Source organism: Pecten maximus, chromosome 7, assembly GCF_902652985.1.
Source record: "Pecten maximus chromosome 7, xPecMax1.1, whole genome shotgun sequence".
NCBI classification, from domain to species: domain Eukaryota; kingdom Metazoa; phylum Mollusca; class Bivalvia; order Pectinida; family Pectinidae; genus Pecten; species Pecten maximus.
The window spans coordinates 7,670,639-7,694,656 of NC_047021.1; the positions used below are offsets into that span (position 1 = coordinate 7,670,639).

Below are 24,018 nucleotides of genomic sequence, written 5' to 3' on the forward strand. Positions count from 1 at the left end.
TATACAATCTGTTATTTCTTACTTTTCACCAATTATAAGATCTTCATATTTTGTTTTACTGTCATATTTCTATCAACTTTGATTGGTTGTTATAAAATTGTGTAAAAACTTCAATGACATTTTTTGGAATGCTTCAATACTTCCGCCTTGCCTGTACTTCATCTGCATGTAAGGCCACACCTAACTTCTGTCCACGATTCAGTGTGTACCATTGGCTGAATTACCTGACTTGAGGTTTTTAATCTAGTTAGCTCTGTATTTGACACGCCACAGGATCAATGAAGCTTTCTTCACTTCAGCTCCATGTATGATTAACAAATAAATCCTCTGACAAGGTAGACATAGCGATCTGTTTGTGATTCTAATTACCTGTACCTGTGTGAGATTTTTCTGTGTAATGAGTTTCTTCCACCTGTGTTTGGTATATTATATCGGGTCCCACCTGTGTTTGGTAATTAAATCATATCAGGTCCCACCTGTGTTTGGTATATCATATTCGGTCCCACCTGTGTTTGGTATATTATATCAGGTCCCACCTGTGTTTGGTATATTATATCAGGTCCCACCTGTGTTTGGTATATTATATCAGGTCCCACCTGTGTTTGGTATATTATATCAGGTCCCACCTGTGTTTGGTATATTATATCGGGTCCCACCTGTGTTTGGTATATTATATCGGGTCCCACCTGTGTTTGGTATATCATATTGGGTCCCACCTGTGTTTGGTAATTAAATCATATCAGGTCCCACCTGTGTTTGGTATATCATATTCGGTCCCACCTGTGTTTGGTATATCATATTCGGTCCCACCTGTGTTTGGTATATTATATCAGGTCCCACCTGTGTTTGGTATATTATATCAGGTCCCACCTGTGTTTTATTATATCATATCAGGTCCCACCTGTGTTTGGTATATTATATCAGGTCCCACCTGTGTTTGGTATATTATATCGGGTCCCACCTGTGTTTGGTAAATCATATCAGGTCCCACCTGTGTTTGGTATATTATATTAGGTCCCACCTGTGTTTGGTATATCATATTGGGTCCCACCTGTGTTTGGTATATTATATTAGGTCCCACCTGTGTTTGGTATATCATATTGGGTCCCACCTGTGTTTGGTATATTATACTGGGTCCCACCTGTGTTTGGTATATTATATTAGGTCCCACCTGTGTTTGGTATATCATATCGGGTCCCACCTGTGTTTGGTATATTATATCAGGTCCCACCTGTGTTTGGTATATTATATCAGGTCCCACCTGTGTTTGGTATATTATATCGGGTCCCACCTGTGTTTGGTATATCATATTGGGTCCCACCTGTGTTTGGTATATTATATCAGGTCCCACCTGTACATGTGTTAGGTATGTTATATCAGGTCCCACCTGTGTTTGGTAAATCATATCAGGTCCCACCTGTGTTTGGTATATCATATTGGGTCCCACCTGTGTTTGGTATATTATATCAGGTCCCACCTGTGTTTGGTATATCATACTGGGTCCCACCTGTGTTTGGTATATTATATCAGGTCCCACCTGTGTTTGGTATATCATATTGGGTCCCACCTGTGTTTGGTATATCATATCAGGTCCCACCTGTGTTTGGTATATCATATCGGGTCCCACCTGTATTTTATTATATCATATCAGGTAAAACAATAACCTGCTGGGTCAATCATATATTGAATATAGTTTTCAAGATAATGTACTGGAGGATAAGATGATATGGTCAATTGAAGTATAATAAATCAGCAAATGTAACTTAGTCCTCTAGACTGTATGACGAAGTCACTAGATCTGACACCACTGACATTCTCTAGTCTTCAATCAGCACAAAATGTTAAGAAGCTATATGTCCTCTAGATCTGTATGACCACTGACATGTCCTCTAGATCTGTATGACCACTGACATGTCCTCTAGATCTGTATGACCACTGACATGTCCTCTAGATCTGTACGACCACTGACATGTCCTCTAGATCTGTACGACCACTGACATGTCCTCTAGATCTGTATGACCACTGACATGTCCTCTAGATCTGTATGACCACTGACATGTCCTCTAGATCTGTACGACCACTGACATGTCCTCTAGATCTGTATGACCACTGACATGTCCTCTAGATCTGTATGACCACTGACATGTCCTCTAGATCTGTACGACCACTGACATGTCCTCTAGATCTGTATGACCACTGACATGTCCTCTAGATCTGTACGACCACTGACATGTCCTCTAGATCTGTACGACCACTGACATGTCCTCTAGATCTGTATGACCACTGACATGTCCTCTAGATCTGTATGACCACTGACATGTCCTCTAGATCTGTATGACCACTGACATGTCCTCTAGATCTGTATGACCACTGACATGTCCTCTAGATCTGTACGACCACTGACATGTCCTCTAGATCTGTATGACCACTGACATGTCCTCTAGATCTGTACGACCACTGACATGTCCTCTAGATCTGTATGACCACTGACATGTCCTCTAGATCTGTACGACCACTGACATGTCCTCTAGATCTGTATGACCACTGACATGTCCTCTAGATCTGTACGACCACTGACATGTCCTCTAGATCTGTATGACCACCGACATGTACTTGTAGTTCACCTTCAGATCCAACAGTTTCCTTTTCTTGATCAGAAACTAAGAAATGGTAAGAACAGATTGAGACTTTTGGAAATTTTGTTATTTCGAAAGACAGATGTGTAGAGCCTTGCCTGATTAAGTAAATGAACAACTCCATGTAACGATCACTTGTTTATCTGCAGAGTGGAAAGTCTACTTTTTCCTTTCTTTCACTGCTTCCTCTTAATCATTTGTTAACAAGGGGAATCTATAGCTACTGGTCCAAGAACTTTCTGAGGAACATCAATATAAAATTTCAACAAAATCCAAGATGGCCACATGCTGGCCATTTTGATTCCAGATCCAACTCAATAGGGTCCATGGAGAACCTATATAGCTACATTTCATGATTAAAAATATCCTTCCAGTTCTTTACAAGAAAAAGTGACAATAAGCATCAACTGTCAAAATCATAGATGGCTGGATGTCAGCCATTTTGTTTTCCTGATCAGATTCAAAATCAAATGAAACTATACCATTGGGAACCTAAAAATAAAATTTGAAAAGATGGACGATAGACTGATTTGAAAAGCCCACCATCTGATGATAGTGGGCTAATAAGATTATACGTTATGGCCTGAACAGTCACCCGAGGTTTGAAATAGATGTACTGATAGTTGATGTTTCTAAGTCAGAATTCAACACACTAGACCCTGTTGATTTTGAAGGTAGGTCAATATCATTTACTTGATCTAACTTTTTAGTCTGTTACTCAAGCATGTTACTGGCCCAACATCATGGCCCTAGGCATCTTATTAATAATGGAAAAGTAGTTTAAAATGTTTAAATACCCATGACAGACAATGCATGGCGATGGACAAACGGCATTCACAATAGGTCACTTGAGACCTCTTTATTAATCATTCAGCAATCAATATAAGTTATAAGAAATAGTAAGAAAACAGGACTTACCAAGGTGTTTACCATTGATGAATACATTTGGCACTGTTTTTTGTCCAGTAACTTCCAGCAGTGTATTCTGTATGTCTGCCCCATTGGCTGTACAAATAAAAGTATCATTGGTTAAAAATCAAAAGACACATTCTGCACCTTCTCAATCAAGGTATCTCTGGTTAAATATCAAGACACTTTCTGGAACTTAAAAGACACATTCTGGAACTTCTCAATCAATGTGTCAATGGCTACAAATCAAAAGACACATTCTGGAACTTCTCAATCAAGGTATCCCTGGTTAAAAATCAAAAAATACATTCACTCGACAAATCAAGACACTTTCTGAAACTCATTACAAAACAGACTTAGACATTAAGGTTAGATTAGACATTCAAAATGAGATAAAAATAATCTATAAGAATTAATAGTGACATTTGTAAGTCTGATAAAGAGATGGTTTCTTAGCTAAACAAATTAACATTCATTTATAAACTCTGACAATATACATGTTAGTTTGCCTTTCTTTCTTTTTCTTAGTTTCAATGTAAAAGCTGCTGCCGAGGATGACCCAGATCCCATTTTTTTCTTTTGTGAAGAGCTCATGTCTGTCCGAATTTAATTATATTAACATCAGCATATTTCTGCATTCCTGTCACATAAAGACTTCAGACGATACACAGGTTACATCCTAATTACTGATATACAGCTGGCAAGATTCAAATTCATGTTTGGAATAAATTCCACAACACAACATATCCTTCCAAAAACATGACAGCATACACTTCCTGTACCAATGGATATTCCGATACCAGTACTGTCACTTTCCGCTAATCCCTGGAAAAGTGATTATAACCGCTGTAACAACCTTATTCTATTGCAGAAGGGTAAGTTACAAGCTGAGAAATCTATACAACGCCAGCTCTAGAATCTGTCCCAGAAAATGCCCCAGTACATGAGAACTTGGCGAGTCTAATTGAGCGATCCATAATGTAATAGCATGTGTATACCTATCACAGCCATCACACACTGCCAATCAAGGCTTACAGGAAAACCTACATCAAAGGTGACTGTCGCACAGAAACATTGGCTATGACCGGTACCATTAATCCTGTAATACAGCAAGTCACCATATAGATACTGTAAGTAGCCGACTCACCTATCTTATCCAACTCTGTCACTCCATAATCCTGGTTTATAGACTTGAACATCTCTTTCACCTGTAAAATATGAATAGGAGATACTGAAGAGACAGGTAAAAAAGAATATCTATATTGATACAGGTATTATTACTACACATTAAATTATGATGTTGATTCTGCTTGAGAGACAGATCAAAATGCACATAAGGATGGATGGAATCTGAGTTTAATTAGATGATGAAGTCATTAAATTAAACTCCGATCTCCTTTATTTTCTTTACGGTTTTTCTTGTCCTTATTAATTTGATGGAGAAAACTTATTTCTTGCTTATCTTTTGCATCTTACACAAAAACGAAACATAAGAGGAATCAATAAGGGGCAAAATCATGAACTCACATAGAAAAGTGGAAATTCCCTAAATACTTAGGATTAAGATTTCTTCCTCACGTTGGGCCAGTGAGGTGGGTAGGGGCAACATCATATAATTTTATTCAATTCATCTCCCTTGCTTTGGTCAAGGAATGTTTCATAAAAATACCAGTTGAAATGTATGTTTATCACATATATCTGGCGTTATACCACAACAAAACTGTATAATCGTTATCAATACACCGTCTCAGGGTATAATGTACTCTTCAATTGAAAATCTGTTTTAAGTCCCTCCTTCAAGGTTCTGTCCCTCTGCCCCTCGAGAGTCATGTCATTTATATATATACTGTAAATCCCCTTGGTCCAGACCGGATCAATACAAATGAAATCAGTACATTCACCCTGATAGACTAAAATATTGAGGTAACAAGTATTGATGTATATACTTGATACTATTGATTTACACCTGTATAACCTGATACTTTCTCTAATGAACCTCATCAGGTGTAAAACACGACACAAATTGATGACTCTAGCTGGTAGTTAATCAGGTAATCAAAGACTAATTGTGATTACCTTTATAATGAAATGATTTCTAAAGAACATGTAGAATAACAACAGGCTCATGAGGCCTGTACAATTACACTTTACAGGTAGAATAACAGGCCAACAAGGCCTGTACAATTGTTACATGTAGAATAACAACAGGCCCATGAAGCCAGTATGATTACATGCAAAATAACAGGCCAATGAGGCCTGTATAATTACAGGTATATTGATTACATGCAAAATAACTTAATGGATTTTGATGAAATTCGGTTTGGAGCATTATTGCGTAAAGGACAGTGTGGATCCTTAGGGTCAGAGAATAACAGGCCAACGAGGCCTGTATAATTACATGTAGATGAACAACAGTCCCATGAGACCTGTAAAATTACAGATACTCTACATATATAATTATACAGGCCTCATTGGCCTCTTATTCTCTGGCCCTAAGGATCCACACTGTCCTTTACGCAATAATGCTCTAAGTTGTTCAGGACTAGTAGCCATTGAAACAATTTAATTTGATTACCCCTTTTGGGCCCCACCACTCCAAGGGAGCTTTGATCAATTATTATCTAGATCTAGGTAGGTCTACGAGATTTTCAACCACAAATGTTTTTTACTTACCATCTCACAATACAAATACTTTCAAAAAGTCTTTTAAATATCAAGGAGCTCATACATGGAATCTTTTACCAAGTAATGTGAGAAACTGTTTAACACGACATTATCTGTAATCCTTCTGTAGTTGTACTTTTATCCTTTACATTTAATGGCAGCTATGTTGTTTTTTTTATATCATATGTGTATTGCTTAATGTTATAGTATTACTCTTTCATATGTTGTAAATATTGTATATTCTATTACTTATCTTGAGAATGTGTAAGACGGGTTTTTAAGCTCAACATGTTATCAAAGTATAAATAAAGACCATTATTATTAGTAGTATTAAGGTTAACCATATACTGATATGCGTAGATTAATTTGGTTTGAACTGACCAAAGGTTAACCATATACTGATATGCGTGTATACGTAGATTAATTTGGTTTGAACTGACCAAAGGTTAACCATATACTGATATGCGTAGATTAATTTGGTTTGAACTGACCAAAAGTTAACCATATACAGTGGAACTTCGTTAACTCGAAGTCGACGGGACCACGAAAAAACTTCGAGTTATCCGAGTGTTCGAATTAAGCGAGTTATCGTTTTTGGTGAAAAGTTTGGTCAATATTTGTCAACATTATATAATCATTATAACTTCGCTCTGTCGCTCATCAGTTTAGTGTGAAGACTGGTCAATACATGTAAATATATATGTAATGTTTCGTTATGTCACTTGTAATTTGGTGTAGTTTTGCCGATATACAGTCACGATAAAGTTTCTTTCACTTAGTCACTTCAATAACGATCTGATGTGCAAGTCATGTTTGAAAAAGGTAAACGATAAAACGGAATTCGACAAAATAACAAGTTATTAATGTCAAAACAAATAACCGTTTAAGTTTAACACAGATTGCATACAAAAAGTAACAGAACCATCCTTTTATTGGACATATATAAAATACTGTTTGATCGGCCTACTTACTTTTTATTGACAACCACGTCATTTCCATGTGTATTAGCACCGGAAGTTGGGCTGCGCATGTGCGTATAAAATGTTACTGTAACTGAGTTGGCGTTTTATCCGATTTAATAGACAGCACTGACCGTTACAGTTGTACTCTGAACACCTCGGCAGTAATTACGCTATTGTTTCAGCAGTTTAAAGATTTAATAGGCGCCGGTGACTTTCATTTCTACACCTGTAAAAACATCAGCCGGGTAGATCTACCGGTGTGTCAGAGATTAGTTCCGCTTGAGCGAACGGGTAGATGAGTTGTTGACTATCGTGTGTACTGATATCGGCGACCGCCTTGGGAACTTTTTATCACCAAGACTTGTTGTTATAAGATTCAACCGACAATTTCTTTTATGAATTTATGAAACACTTATAATAGCATGTAGGTTAGTAGTGCCGATATGTTCAGTATTACAAACGGAATTTAGCTCTTAAAAAATGTCGGCGTTTGCCACCGATCGACAAAAATTATACTTCGAGTTATTCGAACATTTCAAGTAGGATTTTATTGTTGGGACCCAATTTTTACTTCGTATTATCCGAGTTTTTCGAGTTATCCGAATTCGAATTTTCCGAGTTTTTTTTACTAAGATAAAGAGAGAATTCGGCCGGGACCGGCGAGGTACTTCGAGTTAAGCGGGGTATTCAAGTTATCCGAGTTCGAGTTAACGAAGTTCCACTGTACTGATATGGGTAGATTAATTTGGTTTGAACTGACCAAAGGTTAACCATATACTGATATGGGTAGATTAATTTGGTTTAAACTGACCAAAGCTTTACTATATGTATATTGATTTTATTCACTAGTTCAGTGAACAGGAATCGAGTCACCCAGTACCAGTCCTTATTACTGTAGTCTAAACATTGATATTCAGGGCTTACCTTGGCACAAAAAGGACAGGTAGTCTTGCTGAAGATCATGACCTTGTTTTTGGTGACCTTGTCCATGACCTCTGCCTTGAGGCCATCAGTGCCCACGGGGGGCATCTTTGCTGGAGTTGAGTAGATCGAGGGAGAACCAGATCGCTTAATCTTGAATTAGTATAATACCACTACCCCTGTAAGTAACAAAAGTCTTGTTAGGCAAATTTGACAACATGTTATATTAATACCCAGGTATACTGCATGTGCATCAGATTATTTCAATCTGAAATGTGTTGCATAACATCTGGTATCAGGACATTAAACCTGAAGAACACTGACTACATATTTCATAAGGAAATATCTTCAAGTGTTTCTATCAATTCCAGGAACTGATCCACACTATCAAATAAATAATGTCTCACAAAGTGTTACAGGATTATAAATGACTGGTAAACATGAATGCCAAGGGAAACGAAACCTGATCTAGTATGGTAAGCTCATTGTGCGCTTAAAAACCCAAAAGGGAATGCTTAATCAACTATTACCCTGTACATGGGCAAGTTCCCATGGAATTTTAGTGGTAAAAAGAACATTTACAAATCTTTATCTAGAGACAACAATCCAGCTTTTGGTTAAAAGACTGAAGATTACATTATTAGCAGATCAGCGAAGTAAAGATTTGTTTTATATGTTTCAATGGGAGCCTACCGCATTATGTCCCTTTAGATGTGCTATGTTTCTACTATCAGACAGTGTTGCAGTTTAAGGCAAGACTTATACCATAATACATTGATGAATCAAAATACCACTCAGGAACAGAACTACATATCCTGATTACAAATATTACTAAGTTTCAAAGAGATTATTAACTGAGAGCATTGGACTACCGTTGAGTTTGTCAATCTAACAATTAATCAGCACTTCTAATGGTCAGGGACTCAGGATATATATTTCTATCACAATAGTTGGGTTTTATTCAACTCCCAAGGCATGAAATAATTGTTACAACTGTTGAATATCAATCAGTTTATATATACAGTATTTGATTTGGAATAAACTCTAAACGGGTTTTGATTGGTTGACACAGTGACCTTTGACCAGGACTATTTTTTAACCACGTGGTTCAGTGCGTTTTGATTGACTATAATGCAACAAGGCTGCTTCACGTAAAGTCCCAGAAACGTAAAGTCCCAGAAATGATAACGCATAATTATATAATAAAGCAGTTCACAGATCTTTTTTGTCATGTTTTTGAAAATATAAATATTTCTATCAATTTATTGCTTTGGAAATAATGAACTTGCTTATAACTGCATGTTTGACGGATTTTAGTTGATTGTTGTCATCCAAAATACAAACAAATGATGACATATGTAACAATATATCAGACTATGTGTATGCTAGCTGTTACTTCTTCTATCTACGTAGGTCTGGAATGGTTGAAACATTATTTTACAACAAACATCTGAATTCTCTGTTACAATATTATGGCCAACATGATCATAATAGAGTTAAGCTGCTATAATCACAAGTAATCATATTAAATAAATCAATCATTAGACATTAATTGGTCAATCAAAGTTCCCATACAGTCATATTGACACCCACAATAGAGTATAGCCAGATATTGACAAAGAATTCCCAAAGGAATTACCAGAGATATCAGTGGCTATATATAATATATGATCACAGCTATACGTACTTAATGGACACAATATTGTTAGCTCTGGAAGACTCATCTATCGACGTTTAGTCTAGTCTTACATTGATGACTAAAACAATTCACCTGTGTAATCTGGGGGTAATAAGAATACCATACAACAAAAGTTTAACCGATCTTTTTTTGTTCCCTGGTTCCTTTTTTTGTATAACATATTGAAGTAAGCTCAAAGCTTGCCTACCAATGCAAGTATATATATATATATTCTGCCCATCAATTAAAAGTGTATATAAGCACAAATTCTGCCAAGTAAGCTCATTCTGTCTTCCAAGTAAGCTCATGATCAGGCTGTCTTCAAAGTAAGGTCAGGCTGCAGCTGTCTCCCAATTGCAAGTAATTATATAAGCTCATGTCTGTTTACCAAGTAAGCTCAGTCTGTCTACCTAGTAAGCTCATGTCTGTCTACCAAGTAAGCTCATGTCTGTCTACCAAGTAAGCTCATGTCTGTCTACCAAGTAAGCTCAGTCTGTCTACCAAGTAAGCTCAGTCTGTCTACCTAGTAAGCTCAGTCTGTCTACCTAGTAAGCTCAGTCTGTCTACCAAGTAAGCTCAGTCTGTCTACCTAGTAAGCTCAGTCTGTCTACCAAGTAAGCTCAGTCTGTCTACCACGTAAGCTCATGTCTGTCTACCACGTAAGCTCATGTCTGTCTACCAAGTAAGCTCATGTCTGTCTACCAAGTAAGCTCATGTCTGTCTACCAAGTAAGCTCAGTCTGTCTACCTAGTAAGCTCAGTCTGTCTACCTAGTAAGCTCAGTCTGTCTACCTAGTAAGCTCAGTCTGTCTACCAAGTAAGCTCAGTCTGTCTACCTAGTAAGCTCAGTCTGTCTACCTAGTAAGCTCAGTCTGTCTACCAAGTAAGCTCAGTCTGTCTACCAAGTAAGCTCAGTCTGTCTACCAAGTAAGCTCAGTCTGTCTACCTAGTAAGCTCAGTCTGTCTACTAAGTAAACTCATGTCTGTCTACCAAGTAAGCTCAGTCTGTCTACCTAGTAAGCTCAGTCTGTCTACCAAGTAAGCTCAGTCTGTCTACCTAGTAAGCTCAGTCTGTCCACCAAGTAAGCTCAGTCTGTCTACCAAGTAAGCTCAGTCTGTCTACCTAGTAAGCTCAGTCTGTCTACCTAGTAAGCTCAGTCTGTCTACCAAGTAAGCTCATGTCTGTCTACCAAGTAAGCTCAGTCTGTCTACCAAGTAAGCTCAGTCTGTCTACCTAGTAAGCTCAGTCTGTCTACCAAGTAAGCTCAGTCTGTCTACCAAGTAAGCTCAGTCTGTCTACCAAGTAAGCTCAGTCTGTCTACCTAGTAAGCTCAGTCTGTCTACCTAGTAAGCTCAGTCTGTCTACCAAGTAAGCTCAGTCTGTCTACCTAGTAAGCTCAGTCTGTCTACCTAGTAAGCTCAGTCTGTCTACCAAGTAAGCTCAGTCTGTCCACCAAGTAAGCTCAGTCTGTCTACCTAGTAAGCTCAGTCTGTCTACCTAGTAAGCTCAGTCTGTCTACCTAGTAAGCTCAGTCTGTCTACCAAGTAAGCTCATGTCTGTCTACCAAGTAAGCTCAGTCTGTCTACCTAGTAAGCTCAGTCTGTCTACCTAGTAAGCTCAGTCTGTCCACCAAGTAAGCTCAGTCTGTCTACCAAGTAAGCTCAGTCTGTCTACCAAGTAAGCTCAGTCTGTCTACCTAGTAAGCTCAGTCTGTCTACCTAGTAAGCTCAGTCTGTCTACCAAGTAAGCTCAGTCTGTCTACCTAGTAAGCTCAGTCTGTCTACCTAGTAAGCTCAGTCTGTCTACCAAGTAAGCTCAGTCTGTCTACCAAGTAAGCTCAGTCTGTCTACCTAGTAAGCTCAGTCTGTCTACCTAGTAAGCTCAGTCTGTCTACCTAGTAAGCTCAGTCTGTCTACCTAGTAAGCTCAGTCTGTCCACCAAGTAAGCTCAGTCTGTCTACCAAGTAAGCTCAGTCTGTCTACCAAGTAAGCTCAGTCTGTCTACCTAGTAAGCTCAGTCTGTCTACCTAGTAAGCTCAGTCTGTCTACCAAGTAAGCTCAGTCTGTCTACCTAGTAAGCTCAGTCTGTCTACCTAGTAAGCTCAGTCTGTCTACCAAGTAAGCTCAGTCTGTCTACCAAGTAAGCTCATGTCTGTCTACCTAGTAAGCTCAGTCTGTCTACCAAGTAAGCTCAGTCTGTCTACCAAGTAAGCTCAGTCTGTCTACCTAGTAAGCTCAGTCTGTCTACCTAGTAAGCTCAGTCTGTCTACCTAGTAAGCTCAGTCTGTCTACCTAGTAAGCTCAGTCTGTCTACCTAGTAAGCTCAGTATGTCCACCAAGTAAGCTCAGTCTGTCCACCAAGTAAGCTCGGTCTGTCTACCAAGTAAGCTCGGTCTGTCTACCTAGTAAGCTCAGTCTGTCTACCAAGTAAGCTCATGTCTGTCTACCAAGTAAGCTCAGTCTGTCTACCTAGTAAGCTCAGTCTGTCTACCTAGTAAGCTCATGTCTGTCTACCTAGTAAGCTCAGTCTGTCTACCAAGTAAGCTCAGTCTGTCTACCAAGTAAGCTCATGTCTCTCTACCTAGTAAGCTCAGTCTGTCTACCAAGTAAGCTCAGTCTGTCTACCAAGTAAGCTCATGTCTGTCTACCAAGTAAGCTCAGTCTGTCTACCTAGTAAGCTCAGTGTGTCTACCTAGTAAGCTCAGTGTGTCTACCTAGTAAGCTCAGTCTGTCTACCTAGTAAGCTCGGTCTGTCTACCAAGTAAGCTCGGTCTGTCTACCTAGTAAGCTCAGTCTGTCCACCAAGTAAGCTCATGTCTGTCTACCAAGTAAGCTCAGTCTGTCTACCTAGTAAGCTCAGTCTGTCTACCTAGTAAGCTCATGTCTGTCTACCTAGTAAGATCAGTCTGTCTACCAAGTAAGCTCAGTCTGTCTACCTAGTAAGCTCAGTCTGTCTACCAAGTAAGCTCAGTCTGTCTACCAAGTAAGCTCAGTCTGTCTACCAAGTAAGCTCAGTCTGTCTACCTAGTAAGCTCGGTCTGTCTACCAAGTAAGCTCAGTCTGTCTACCAAGTAAGCTCAGTCTGTCTACCAAGTAAGCTCAGTCTGTCTACCAAGTAAGCTCATGTCTGTCTACCTAGTAAGCTCATGTCTGTCTACCTAGTAAGCTCAGTCTGTCTACCAAGTAAGCTCAGTCTGTCTACCTAGTAAGCTCATGTCTGTCTACCTAGTAAGCTCAGTCTGTCTACCTAGTAAGCTCATGTCTGTCTACCAAGTAAGCTCAGTCTGTCTACCTAGTAAGCTCAGTCTGTCTACCAAGTAAGCTCAGTCTGTCTACCTAGTAAGCTCAGTTTGTCTACCAAGTAAGCTCAGTCTGTCTACCTAGTAAGCTCAGTCTGTCTACCTAGTAAGCTCAGTCTGTCTACCTAGTAAGCTCAGTCTGTCTACCAAGTAAGCTCAGTCTGTCTACCTAGTAAGCTCAGTCTGTCTACCTAGTAAGCTCAGTCTGTCTACCAAGTAAGCTCAGTCTGTCTACCTAGTAAGCTCAGTCTGTCTACCTAGTAGGCAAAAGTCTGCCTAATAAATGTATAAATGAGCTTGAAAGTCTGCTTACCAAATGAGATCAAAGTCTGCCTACCAAATGAGATCAAAGTCTGCCTACCAATTGAGATCAAAGTCTGCCTACCAAATGAGCTTAAAGTCTGCCCAGACATACAGTCAAACCTGCTTGAACGGTCACCTTGAATAAGTGGTTACCTCTAGATCTGTTATGCGGCCAGTGTGTGGTCTGCTGGATGGAAAATACTATATAATGAACCTTAAATAAGCAGTCACCTGCCTAATGCAGCCAGAGGTCACGAAAATCTGGCCCTAGTCGTTATCTCATCCCGTAATGAGTGGCCATTGTGTCCAGAGGTAAACATCCAAGATGATCAGATGACCAGATTTTATTATCGATCGTCATGTTATTTGTTTTGTTTACGAAAATCTACACACTCGGATTCTTCACACTTGTTGAGTCTTTGCAGGATTAAGCGTTAACATGCAAACTGAGACTGAACATGACAAAATTTATGTGAAATATAACAAACAAACTATAAATGAAGATTTTTCCCAGATGAAACTAATTTACTAAGACTTTTGGTTTTTTGTTGCGAGTTTCTGGTGAACCTGGTTTTAGCAGCCACCTATCTTAAGCAGCAAGTTTCTGACGGTCCCTTGGGTGACCGCTTATATAAAGGCTTGACTACAGCTGAACGTCACGATTGATGGCAGGGTCTTGCTGGACAATATATACAGAATTAAACAATGCTGGTTTTCAGAATAGACAATATTCTGGATTATACAGGTTTTGTCTACTATAATGTACAAGGGAAAGTACCGGGACCAAACAATAAAGCCGGTGTAGACAGGGATCCGGATTACACAGGGGCCGATTTTGACAACTTATACTTCACCACCTGACTAAGTGGATCCTTTCTTTCCATATGCAATGTGGGGAAGGTTATAATAGAACCTTACATGGGACTGTTACCTGGACAGAGATAACACAACACTTAGTGGGGAAGGTTATAATAGAACCTTACATGGGACTGTTACCTGGACAGGGATATCACAACACTTAGTGGGGAAGGTTATAATAGAACCTTACATGGGACTGTTACCTGGACAGGGATATCTCAACACTTAGTGGGGAAGGTTATAATAGAACCTTACATGGGACTGTTACCTGGACAGGGATATCACAACACTTAGTGGGGAAGGTTATAATAGAACCTTACATGGGACTGTTACCTAGACAGGGATATAACAACACTTAGTGGGGAAGGTCATAATAGAATCTTACATGGGACTGTTACCTGGACAGGGATAAACACTTAGTGGGGATGGTTATAATAGAATCTTACATGGGACTGTTACCTGGACAGGGATAAACACTTAGTGGGGAAGGTTATAATAGAATCTTACATGGGACTGTTACCTGGACAGGGATAAACACTTAGTGGGGAAGGTTATAATAGAATCTAACATGGGACTGTTACCTGGACAGGGATATCTCAACACAAGTGTATGAGTTTCACTGATGAGAGATTGTGGTGACCCCTAACCAAAGTCTATAATTTTAGTATTTTATTGTGTGATGTTTGGCTGTATCTCCCGGGTAAGTGGCAGTTACATTGGTTAGCTCATCATCAGTCTTGGGGAACCCTGTCTGGTAAAATTTTTATTCTGTTTGTGTGGAATTAATTGTCCTACTAACAGCCAGCATCACAGATTCATGGAGGACAACAGGTATCGATACCTGCAATGCTGGCTACTGAAGGAAGGAAGCAGACAGGGAAGGCAGAAAAGAAAACATGATAAAAATCCCAAGTGTTGTGGTGTGGGCCAGCAGATCAAATATTGTCTCACCTTGTCCCCTATATAAGGAGACAGTAAACCACACATACCTAGAGGCCCTGACCCACCTAGATGATGCAGGAGTTCTACATCATAGATGTATCACCTCCTGATCACATACAACAGATAGACACGTTTTGCTCTGGGATCATTTCCCAATTTCTCTTATTAAACTGACAACAAAAACCCATCCTTCAGACTGCAGAAAAGTTGGTAGGGGCGGGGTTTTGCAGCAGGTATATTCCTTGGCCATTTCCTACACTGGACTTATATAATTAATTCACATTTGTATGGTTTGTACAGCTGGTGATTGGTTTTTTTTATTGGGAGTTAAGTTTTTTTTATCCTTGCAACAGCATGGATTATACGATAATGGGTGACAATTCAAGGGGACACCGATAGCCAGGGTTTATAAAAACAGGTGTCTAGATCTAGAGAACACCAGCAGCCAGGGTCTATGAGGACAGCTGTCTAGGGAACACCACCAGCCAGGGTCTATGAGGACAGGTGTCTAGGGAACACCACCAGCCAGAGTCTATGAGGACAGGTGTCTAGGGAACACCACCAGCCAGAGTCTATAAGGACTGGCGTCTAGGGAATACCACCAGCCAGCTACCTGGTCTATGAGGACAGGTGTCTAGGGAACACCACCAGCCAGGGTCTATGAGGACTGGTGTCTAGGGAACACCACCAGCCAGGGTCTATGAGGACAGGTGTCTAAGGAACACCACCAGCCAGAGTCTATGAGGACAGGTGTCTAGGGAACACCACCAGCCAGAGTCTATGAGGACTGGTGTCTAGGTAGCAGTGTACAGTAAAAATGCCAAATTCTGAAAAATATGGCACATGTTTTAGATATGTAAACATTGCCAGTTAACCTTACATATAACCTCTAATAAAGTATATATATTTGAAATCTGTACAACATTTGCAATTTTAATAGAGCTCTGAAGGATAAGTAAACTGATATTTTCTGTGATTTTTAGAGCTGTGAATACCATGGTAACAGCTTAAAAAATTCTCAAAAATTGCAAAATATTATGATATTTGACCCAAAATGGCACAATTCTCTACACAATTTTTTTCCTGAAACCTATTTAAAATTAAATATCTCTATCCCAAAGACAGAATTAATCTTGTTTGGACATATGTTGTAAATTAAGTTTTTCCGCTATCTTACCTTTTCTGTGGGCTGCCATTTTGCGCTGTAGGCAAAACTAAATTTCCTGTGTAAACACACGTTCGGAAAATCCGGATATTTAAAATCCGGAACCAATTTATTGATTTTTGTTTTAATAAATGTGAAGCCTGTATGTACTACTTCATACTGAATATACCAATTATAGTGTACATTTATTTTTTCATTTTTTATGCATATCATAATACAGGAGTTATTTGCTTAACAAAAAAATTGCCCATGGCCAGGCTGTCTTACTGTGGTGTGCTACCTTATACATCACTTTTTTAAATTCTAATTTTACTAAAAACCCATGAATGTCTAGAACATGTTCCGACGAACAAAATGACATATCCGGTTACCGTGTATCTTTAATAGTCACCGAGTATTGCTGATTTCCCTGAGAGGTGTATTTTGGCAACTTTTTCTCCCAATCCAGTAATAAGGGGAGGTAATTTTAAAGATGAAAACTCCCATAATTCTGTATATCTCTTGAATAAAGTTGTGTTTTGAGTTGAATGTGGTACTTTGAGTCTCTGTGCATGTAATCAAGCAAAAAATACTATACAACTATCAAATTTAGCCTTGTAATATGACGTCATAGTTACCATGACGTCATCAGTAACTATGACGTCATCAGATGGTATCTATGACGTCATAAATACTCAATGGTGTCATAATAAATAACCAAATTCCTTTCCAAACCTCAGCTTAGCAACACATGCAATATTCTAACTGATAAATCATGGCATGACATCCAAGATTTCAAAATGTCATGCCTATGACATCACAATCATCTGTTTCCACCCCGGTTATTCAGATATGTACCAATGATCATATGAAAGTGTCCGCTGATCCCATTTTATGCGGAAAATGCTATTTTTTCTGCTTTACCTAAGTGAATGACCATAATTGACAATATTGCATCAACCGTACACTCAAGCCATTGAAATTACATGCTTACCATTGTATAAATAAACTGAAAATAATGGTTTCACCAAATATTTCAAAAAATAACACTTACTGTAATAGTTTCCATGGATACGGGGTAATAAATCAGGTAAAACTAACCAGAATTCAGTCTATATGGTTTGTTAGATACCCAATAAGTTATATTGGGTTTGTTATAAAACATAGAATATCTTTTCAATTTACACTGACTCATTAACATTATGCTTAATTAACCCACCCTTAAAATGGGTAGATATGCGAGTTACCTCCCTTGATTCTTCTAATATGACAAGCCAGATAATAAACAAGTTTTAGATTGTTTTTATGCATTTTTGAGCAATAATGAATTAAAATGAAGCTTAATCAAGCATAATTAAGCACAATTTCCAAAAAATAACATTTTTCAGCCCTTATAAGGTAGCAGTGTACAGTAAAAATGCCAAATTCTGAAAAATATGGCACATGTTTTAGATATGTAAACATTGCCAGTTAACCTTACATATAACCTCTAATAAAGTATATATATTTGAAATCTGTACAACATTTGCAATTTTAATAGAGCTCTGAAGGATAAGTAAACTGATATTTTCTGTGATTTTTAGAGCTGTGAATACCATGGTAACAGCTTAAAAAATTCTCAAAAATTGCAAAATATTATGATATTTGACCCAAAATGGCACAATTCTCTACACAATTTTTTTCCTGAAACCTATTTAAAATTAAATATCTCTATCCCAAAGACAGAATTAATCTTGTTTGGACATATGTTGTAAATTAAGTTTTTCCGCTATCTTACCTTTTCTGTGGGCTGCCATTTTGCGCTGTAGGCAAAACTAAATTTCCTGTGTAAACACACGTTCGGAAAATCCGGATATTTAAAATCCGGAACCAATTTATTGATTTTTGTTTTAATAAATGTGAAGCCTGTATGTACTACTTCATACTGAATATACCAATTATAGTGTACATTTATTTTTTCATTTTTTATGCATATCATAATACAGGAGTTATTTGCTTAACAAAAAAATTGCCCATGGCCAGGCTGTCTTACTGTGGTGTGCTACCCTAGGGAACACCACCAGCCAGAGTCTATGAGGACTGGCGTCTAGGGAATACCACCAGCCAGCTACCTGGTCTATGAGGACAGGTGTCTAGGGAACACCACCAGCCAGGGTCTATGAGGACTGGTGTCTAGAGAACACCACCAGCCTGGGTCTATGAGGACTGGTGTCTAGGGAATACCACCAGCCAGGGTCTATGAGGACTGGCGTCTAGGGAATACCACCAGCCAGGGTCTATGAGGACAGGTGTCTAGGGAATACCACCAGCCAGGGTCTATGAGAACTGGTGTCTAGGGAACACCACCAGCCAGGGTCTATGAGGACAGGTGTCTAAGGAACACCACCAGCCAGAGTCTATGAGGACAGGTGTCTAGGGAACACCACCAGCCAGAGTCTATGAGGACTGGTGTCTAGGGAACACCACCAGCCAGAGTCTATGAGGACTGGCGTCTAGGGAATACCACCAGCCAGCTACCTGGTCTATGAGGACAGGTGTCTAGGGAACACCACCAGCCAGGGTCTATGAGGACTGGTGTCTAGAGAACACCACCAGCCTGGGTCTATGAGGACTGGTGTCTAGGGAATACCACCAGCCAGGGTCTATGAGGACTGGCGTCTAGGGAATACCACCAGCCAGGGTCTATGAGGACTGGCGTCTAGGGAATACCACCAGCCAGGGTCTATGAGGACAGGTGTCTAGGGAATACCACCAGCCAGGGTCTATGAGAACTGGTGTCTAGGGAATACCACCAGCCAGGGTCTATGAGAACAGGTGTCTAGGGAATACCACCAGCCAGGGTCTATGAGGACTGGCGTCTTGGGAACACCACCAGCCTGGGTCTATGAGGACTGGTGTCTAGGGAACACCACCAGCCAGGGTCTATGAGGACAGTTGTCTAGGGAACACAACCAGCTAGGGTCTTTGAGGACAGTTGTCTAGGGAACACCACCAGCCAGGGTCTATGAGGACTGGTGTCTAGAGAACACCACCAGCCAGGGTCTATGAGGACTGGTGTCTAGGGAATACCACCAGCCAGTCTTATTTCCGGTCTATGAGAACAGGTGTCTAGGGAACACCACCAGCCAGGGTCTATGAGAACAGGTGTCTAGAGAAAACCACCAGCCAGGGTCCATAAGGACTACATGGTGTCTAGGGAACACAAACAGCCATGGTCTTTGAGGACAGTTGTCTAGGGAACACAACCAGCTAGGGTCTTTGAGGACAGTTGTCTAGGAAACACCACCAGCTAGGGTCTCTGAGGACTGCATGGTGTCTAGGGAACACCTAACAGTCAGGTCTATGAGGAGCGGTGTCTTATAAGTGACAAAAGCAAGGGTCTATGAGGAAGGGTGCATGGCTAAGGGAACACAAACAGCCAGGGTCTATGAGGACGGTTGTCTATAGGGGAACAAAATTGCCAGGGTCTATGTCAGAGGTTGGGTGTCTGTGTCTAGGGGACAACGCCAGCCAGTGTCTTTGATGACGTGTCTATAGGGTACAACAACCGGGAGCTGACAGTGTCTATGAAGATGAGTGCCGGTGTATAAGGGACACCATGACACTATGAGGGGGTGTTGTGTTGTGTTACAACAGCCAGGGTCTATATGAGGACAGGAGTCTAGGGAACAAACAGCCATGCTACTGGTAGTATATACATTTAGGCATACTGTAGCTATACTTAGACTTAGGAATGGCATACAACACCAATTAAATCTGTCTAGGAAGTAAGTTAATGAAAAATATTCTGTCCGTATCACCCCACTCTAAGCAAATATCCCAGAAGTAAAAGTAAATTCCCACTTGGTCAGTCTGAGCTACCAGAAGTAAGTATAAGCTAGGATTGGTCAAAGTGTCATGGGCCTTAAATTAATTACTTTATATATGTCTCTGATAGTACTAGTACAGACCAGAGAGCCATTTGTACCTGTCTGTAGGTGAAAATGGCAACAATGAATTTTTATTTCATATCGGCATGTCTGAATACATCTCTGTTTAAACTTATACGTGAACTAACACGTGCATACTTTTACACATAATTTGTACTGAAACAGTGAAACTCGGGTGGAAAGTATGCTACATTGTAGGTCCTGTACTTCCTCTGTACAGTAGCTGTCGTTCATGACAGCTGGCCTGGACGCGTACAAATAGCATTGTAAACTGAAACAAAATATTATAAACACAAACATGAATTGTGATGGACAGATATCCGTTCCGAATACAAAAGAGAGACGGAAACCGAAGGAAATCTCTACGATAGAAACATGGCCGAACGCCTGAAGAATGAATGGTTGAAATAAACAAGTTGTGAATGTCTACCTGAGCGATAACCTCCTTCTTGGCAACTCCACTGTCAAAATGGTGGATTATAGTATAGTTGTATTGTAAACTCCTATTTATAGTGAATGACCGTACTTCTATATCCTGTACACAACATACACCCACCGGTGTTAGCCAACGGAGCTATGTAACTCCTTGTCATATCCCGCCAACCACGTGATTCTATTTATAGACCTATAATGACGTCACATAGAAATTTGCAAATTCATCCTCGATGGGGAATCCTCTGGAAGGTCAGCTTATGGAACAGGACGAAGTGACTTGGCGTTTAGTGGGGACAGAAAAAAATTACTGACTTAGGTTTAGATTCTGTTTGTTTTCAAATTTTCTTTTTACGAGACAATGTTTAATTAAAAAAACACATGATTTTTTAGTTAAAACGGATTGTCCACAGTAGAATCTAACTAGATATCAGGATGTCCTCAATTTCAGTCAACGACAGCAAAAACATCTGCTACGTTCACATTACTCAAACGTAACCGGTCGTAATAACTGTTTATCACTGTATGATAGGATATTTTCCATTTCTGAATAGTAACACTCTATTCCCCCAGTCCGTAAACTTAAACATGACACTATGTATGCATTACTAAAATTAAAAAAAAATCTACTGGTCAATCTCGACTGTGTGATTGCATTGATTACCAGTAATGATTCTGGAATTAATGTGAGTACATTTTGTATGGCCTATTGCTGTTAAGTTGTGATTATGAGGTAGACTATAGTCATATAATTTATTTAAACATCGGATTAAATCATACTTCACACCAGATTTTACTTTTGTATATATTCTTACATGTCTGAGGTTAAAATAAGACGTCACGGCTTTCGTCGGCGAAATGACATTTGTCTCCTTTTATAGACTACTACATTGTAGGTACCAATGTATTTCTGTCACTAAAACACGACCCCAAGTAGTCTTATTCGATGTGTATCCATCGCCTTTTATCAGATATCCTAAATCCATAGCTTTGTATGGCATATTCTACATTCATTTGAACATCGGAAAATATTATTTAATCAAATATATTTGAACTGTTTGAAAATTATATCTACTTACAGTTCGTACGAGTTTCCGTATGTGTATCTTATCTCGCGTTTCCTTGATGTTACTAAACGGAAAGTTTGCTAACTCATGCCGGATCTGACCTCCGTCCAGGTGTAATATCAGAGTGTGATATTGTACAAGCACCATACCACATAACTCTCAATCATTCTCATATCCGGCTTTGAAATGTACAACTTGTAATGCACACGCTATTTCAGAGGCAAGGCATCCTGAATAAAAAAAAAACACTTTGTGAGTCAATCTAAGTGCATTTACCAGTTAATTTTACTTTATCTATGATATCAATTTAGAATAGTATCTGTAGTATTGTTTGTACGAGTACTACTTTTATCATACATTGTATGGTATCATGTAATCCGCGTCCGTTCCTGAAATGAAATGCCTCCAGCATCATCTCTTTTCTAAACCTTTGCACCCTTTCTCTTTCTTTCTCCTGAAGATGTTATACATATATATGATACATTTAGAATGGTCATTATTGTGGTAGAAATTAAGGATCTTTGACCATGATTTAAATCGGGAAGGGAGGTTACATCAACGTACTGAGACGCGAGGTTTTATCAAGGTATCGAAATGGGAAGTGTCTCCATGGTACTGAGACGCGAGATTTTATCAAGGTATCGAAATGGGAAGTGTCTCCATGGTACTGAGACGCGAGATTTTATCAAGGTATCGAAATGGGAAGTATCTCCATGGTACTGAGACGCGAGGTTTTATCAAGGTATCGGAATGGGAAGTGCCCCCATGGTACTGAGACGTCAGGCTTTATCAAGGTATCGAAATGGGAAGTGTCTCCATGGTACTGAGACGTGAGGTTTTATCGAGGTATCGAAATGGGAAGTATCTCCATGGTACTGAGACGCGAGGTTTTATCAAGGTATCGGAATGGGAAGTGCCCCCATGGTACTGAGACGCGAGGTTTTATCAAGGTATCGAAATGGGAAGTGTCTCCATGGTACTGAGACGCGAGGTTTTATCAAGGTATCGGAATGGGAAGTGTCTCCATGGTACTGAGACGCGAGGTTTTATCAAGGTATCGAAATGGGAAGTGTCTCCATGGTACTGAGACGCGAGGTTTTATCAAGGTATCGAAATGGGAAGTGTCTCCATGGTACTGAGACGTGAGGTTTTATCAAGGTATCGAAATGGGAAGTGTCTCCATGGTACTGAGACGTGAGGTTTTATCAAGGTATCGAAATCGGAAGTGTCTCCATGGTGTACTGAGACGTGAGGTTTTATCAAGGTATCGAAATGGGAAGTGGCTCCATGGTACTGAGACGTGAGATTTTATCAAGGTATCGAAATGGGAAGTGTCTCCATGGTACTGAGACGTGAGGTTTTATCAAGGTATCGAAATGGGAAGTGTCTCCATGGTACTGAGACGTGAGGTTTTATCAAGGTATCGAAATGGGAAGTGTCTCCATGGTACTGAGTAGTCCTATAATATAAGACTTTGAAGGTTCACATCGTGATTTTTTACGTTCATTATCGGATATTTACATTCTTGTTATTTGCCGAACCTCGATCTCCACAAATAACAAAAAGATTAATACCCGATAGTAAATAAAGGTAGTGACATGGTGTTCGTCAATGTACTGAGATGTGAGGTTTTGTCAAGGTACCGAGATGTGAGGTTTCACCAAGTTCGTGTCAAACTAGCAATTATCAATTTATCATGTACCAGATGCGTCCCAAATCACTGGTTACTTCGCATATTCCCGCTCACAGTCGATGTGAAATTATGTCATATTTTAGTTTATCTAGCGGTGTTACAGTTGTACAGCTATGTAATTGACATTATTATAAGGCATCAAACAAAACAACTTTTGACTCCTCACTAATCGTTGCAGAAAGCACCCTTTTCGGAATTCCATAACAAATGATTTTCCGTCTTTAAAATAAGTGTCGTGCCCTTTGAGAACAACTAATATATGTCAATCCTGATAAAAATTCGATACTTTTGTGAAATCTCACGTCTCAGTACTTTTGATAAAAACTCATGTTAATTCTAGTGAAAATGCATGTCTTCCTGATGCAACTTCATGTCTCCAAGCTTTGGTGAACATTTTCATTATATTTAGCATGGTGAACCTCACGGTCTCAAAACATTTACTTCAGTACCTTGGAGAAACCTCTCGTGCCTTGATCTTAGTACCTTTGTGAAACATCACGTACTTGATCTCAGTATCCTAGAGAAACCTTTAGTACCTTGATCTCAGTATCCTAGAGAAACCTCTAGTACCTTGATATCAGT

General features: G+C 39.5%; 1 protein-coding gene across 2 annotated transcripts in view; it reads right to left on the reverse strand.

Annotated features, from left to right (window-relative positions):
- The window catches only part of LOC117331486 (thioredoxin reductase 1, cytoplasmic-like), a 47,598-nt gene extending 25,747 nt beyond the window's left edge, over window positions 1–21,851 (reverse strand). Inside the window, exons 1-4 of one of the 2 annotated variants that reach the window (XM_033890219.1) lie at window positions 21,756–21,851; window positions 8,096–8,271; window positions 4,693–4,753; window positions 3,555–3,641 (exon numbers count right to left, since the gene is read on the reverse strand). In XM_033890219.1, the coding sequence (XP_033746110.1) occupies window positions 3,555–3,641; window positions 4,693–4,753; window positions 8,096–8,200 (253 nt within the window). In that variant the 5' untranslated portion in view covers window positions 8,201–8,271; window positions 21,756–21,851. Of the gene's footprint in view, window positions 1–3,554; window positions 3,642–4,692; window positions 4,754–8,095; window positions 8,272–20,674; window positions 20,850–21,755 lie in introns of those variants that run through there. The other variant, XM_033890218.1, reaches the window with a different exon arrangement.
- Between the last annotated feature and the right edge of the window lie 2,167 nt (window positions 21,852–24,018).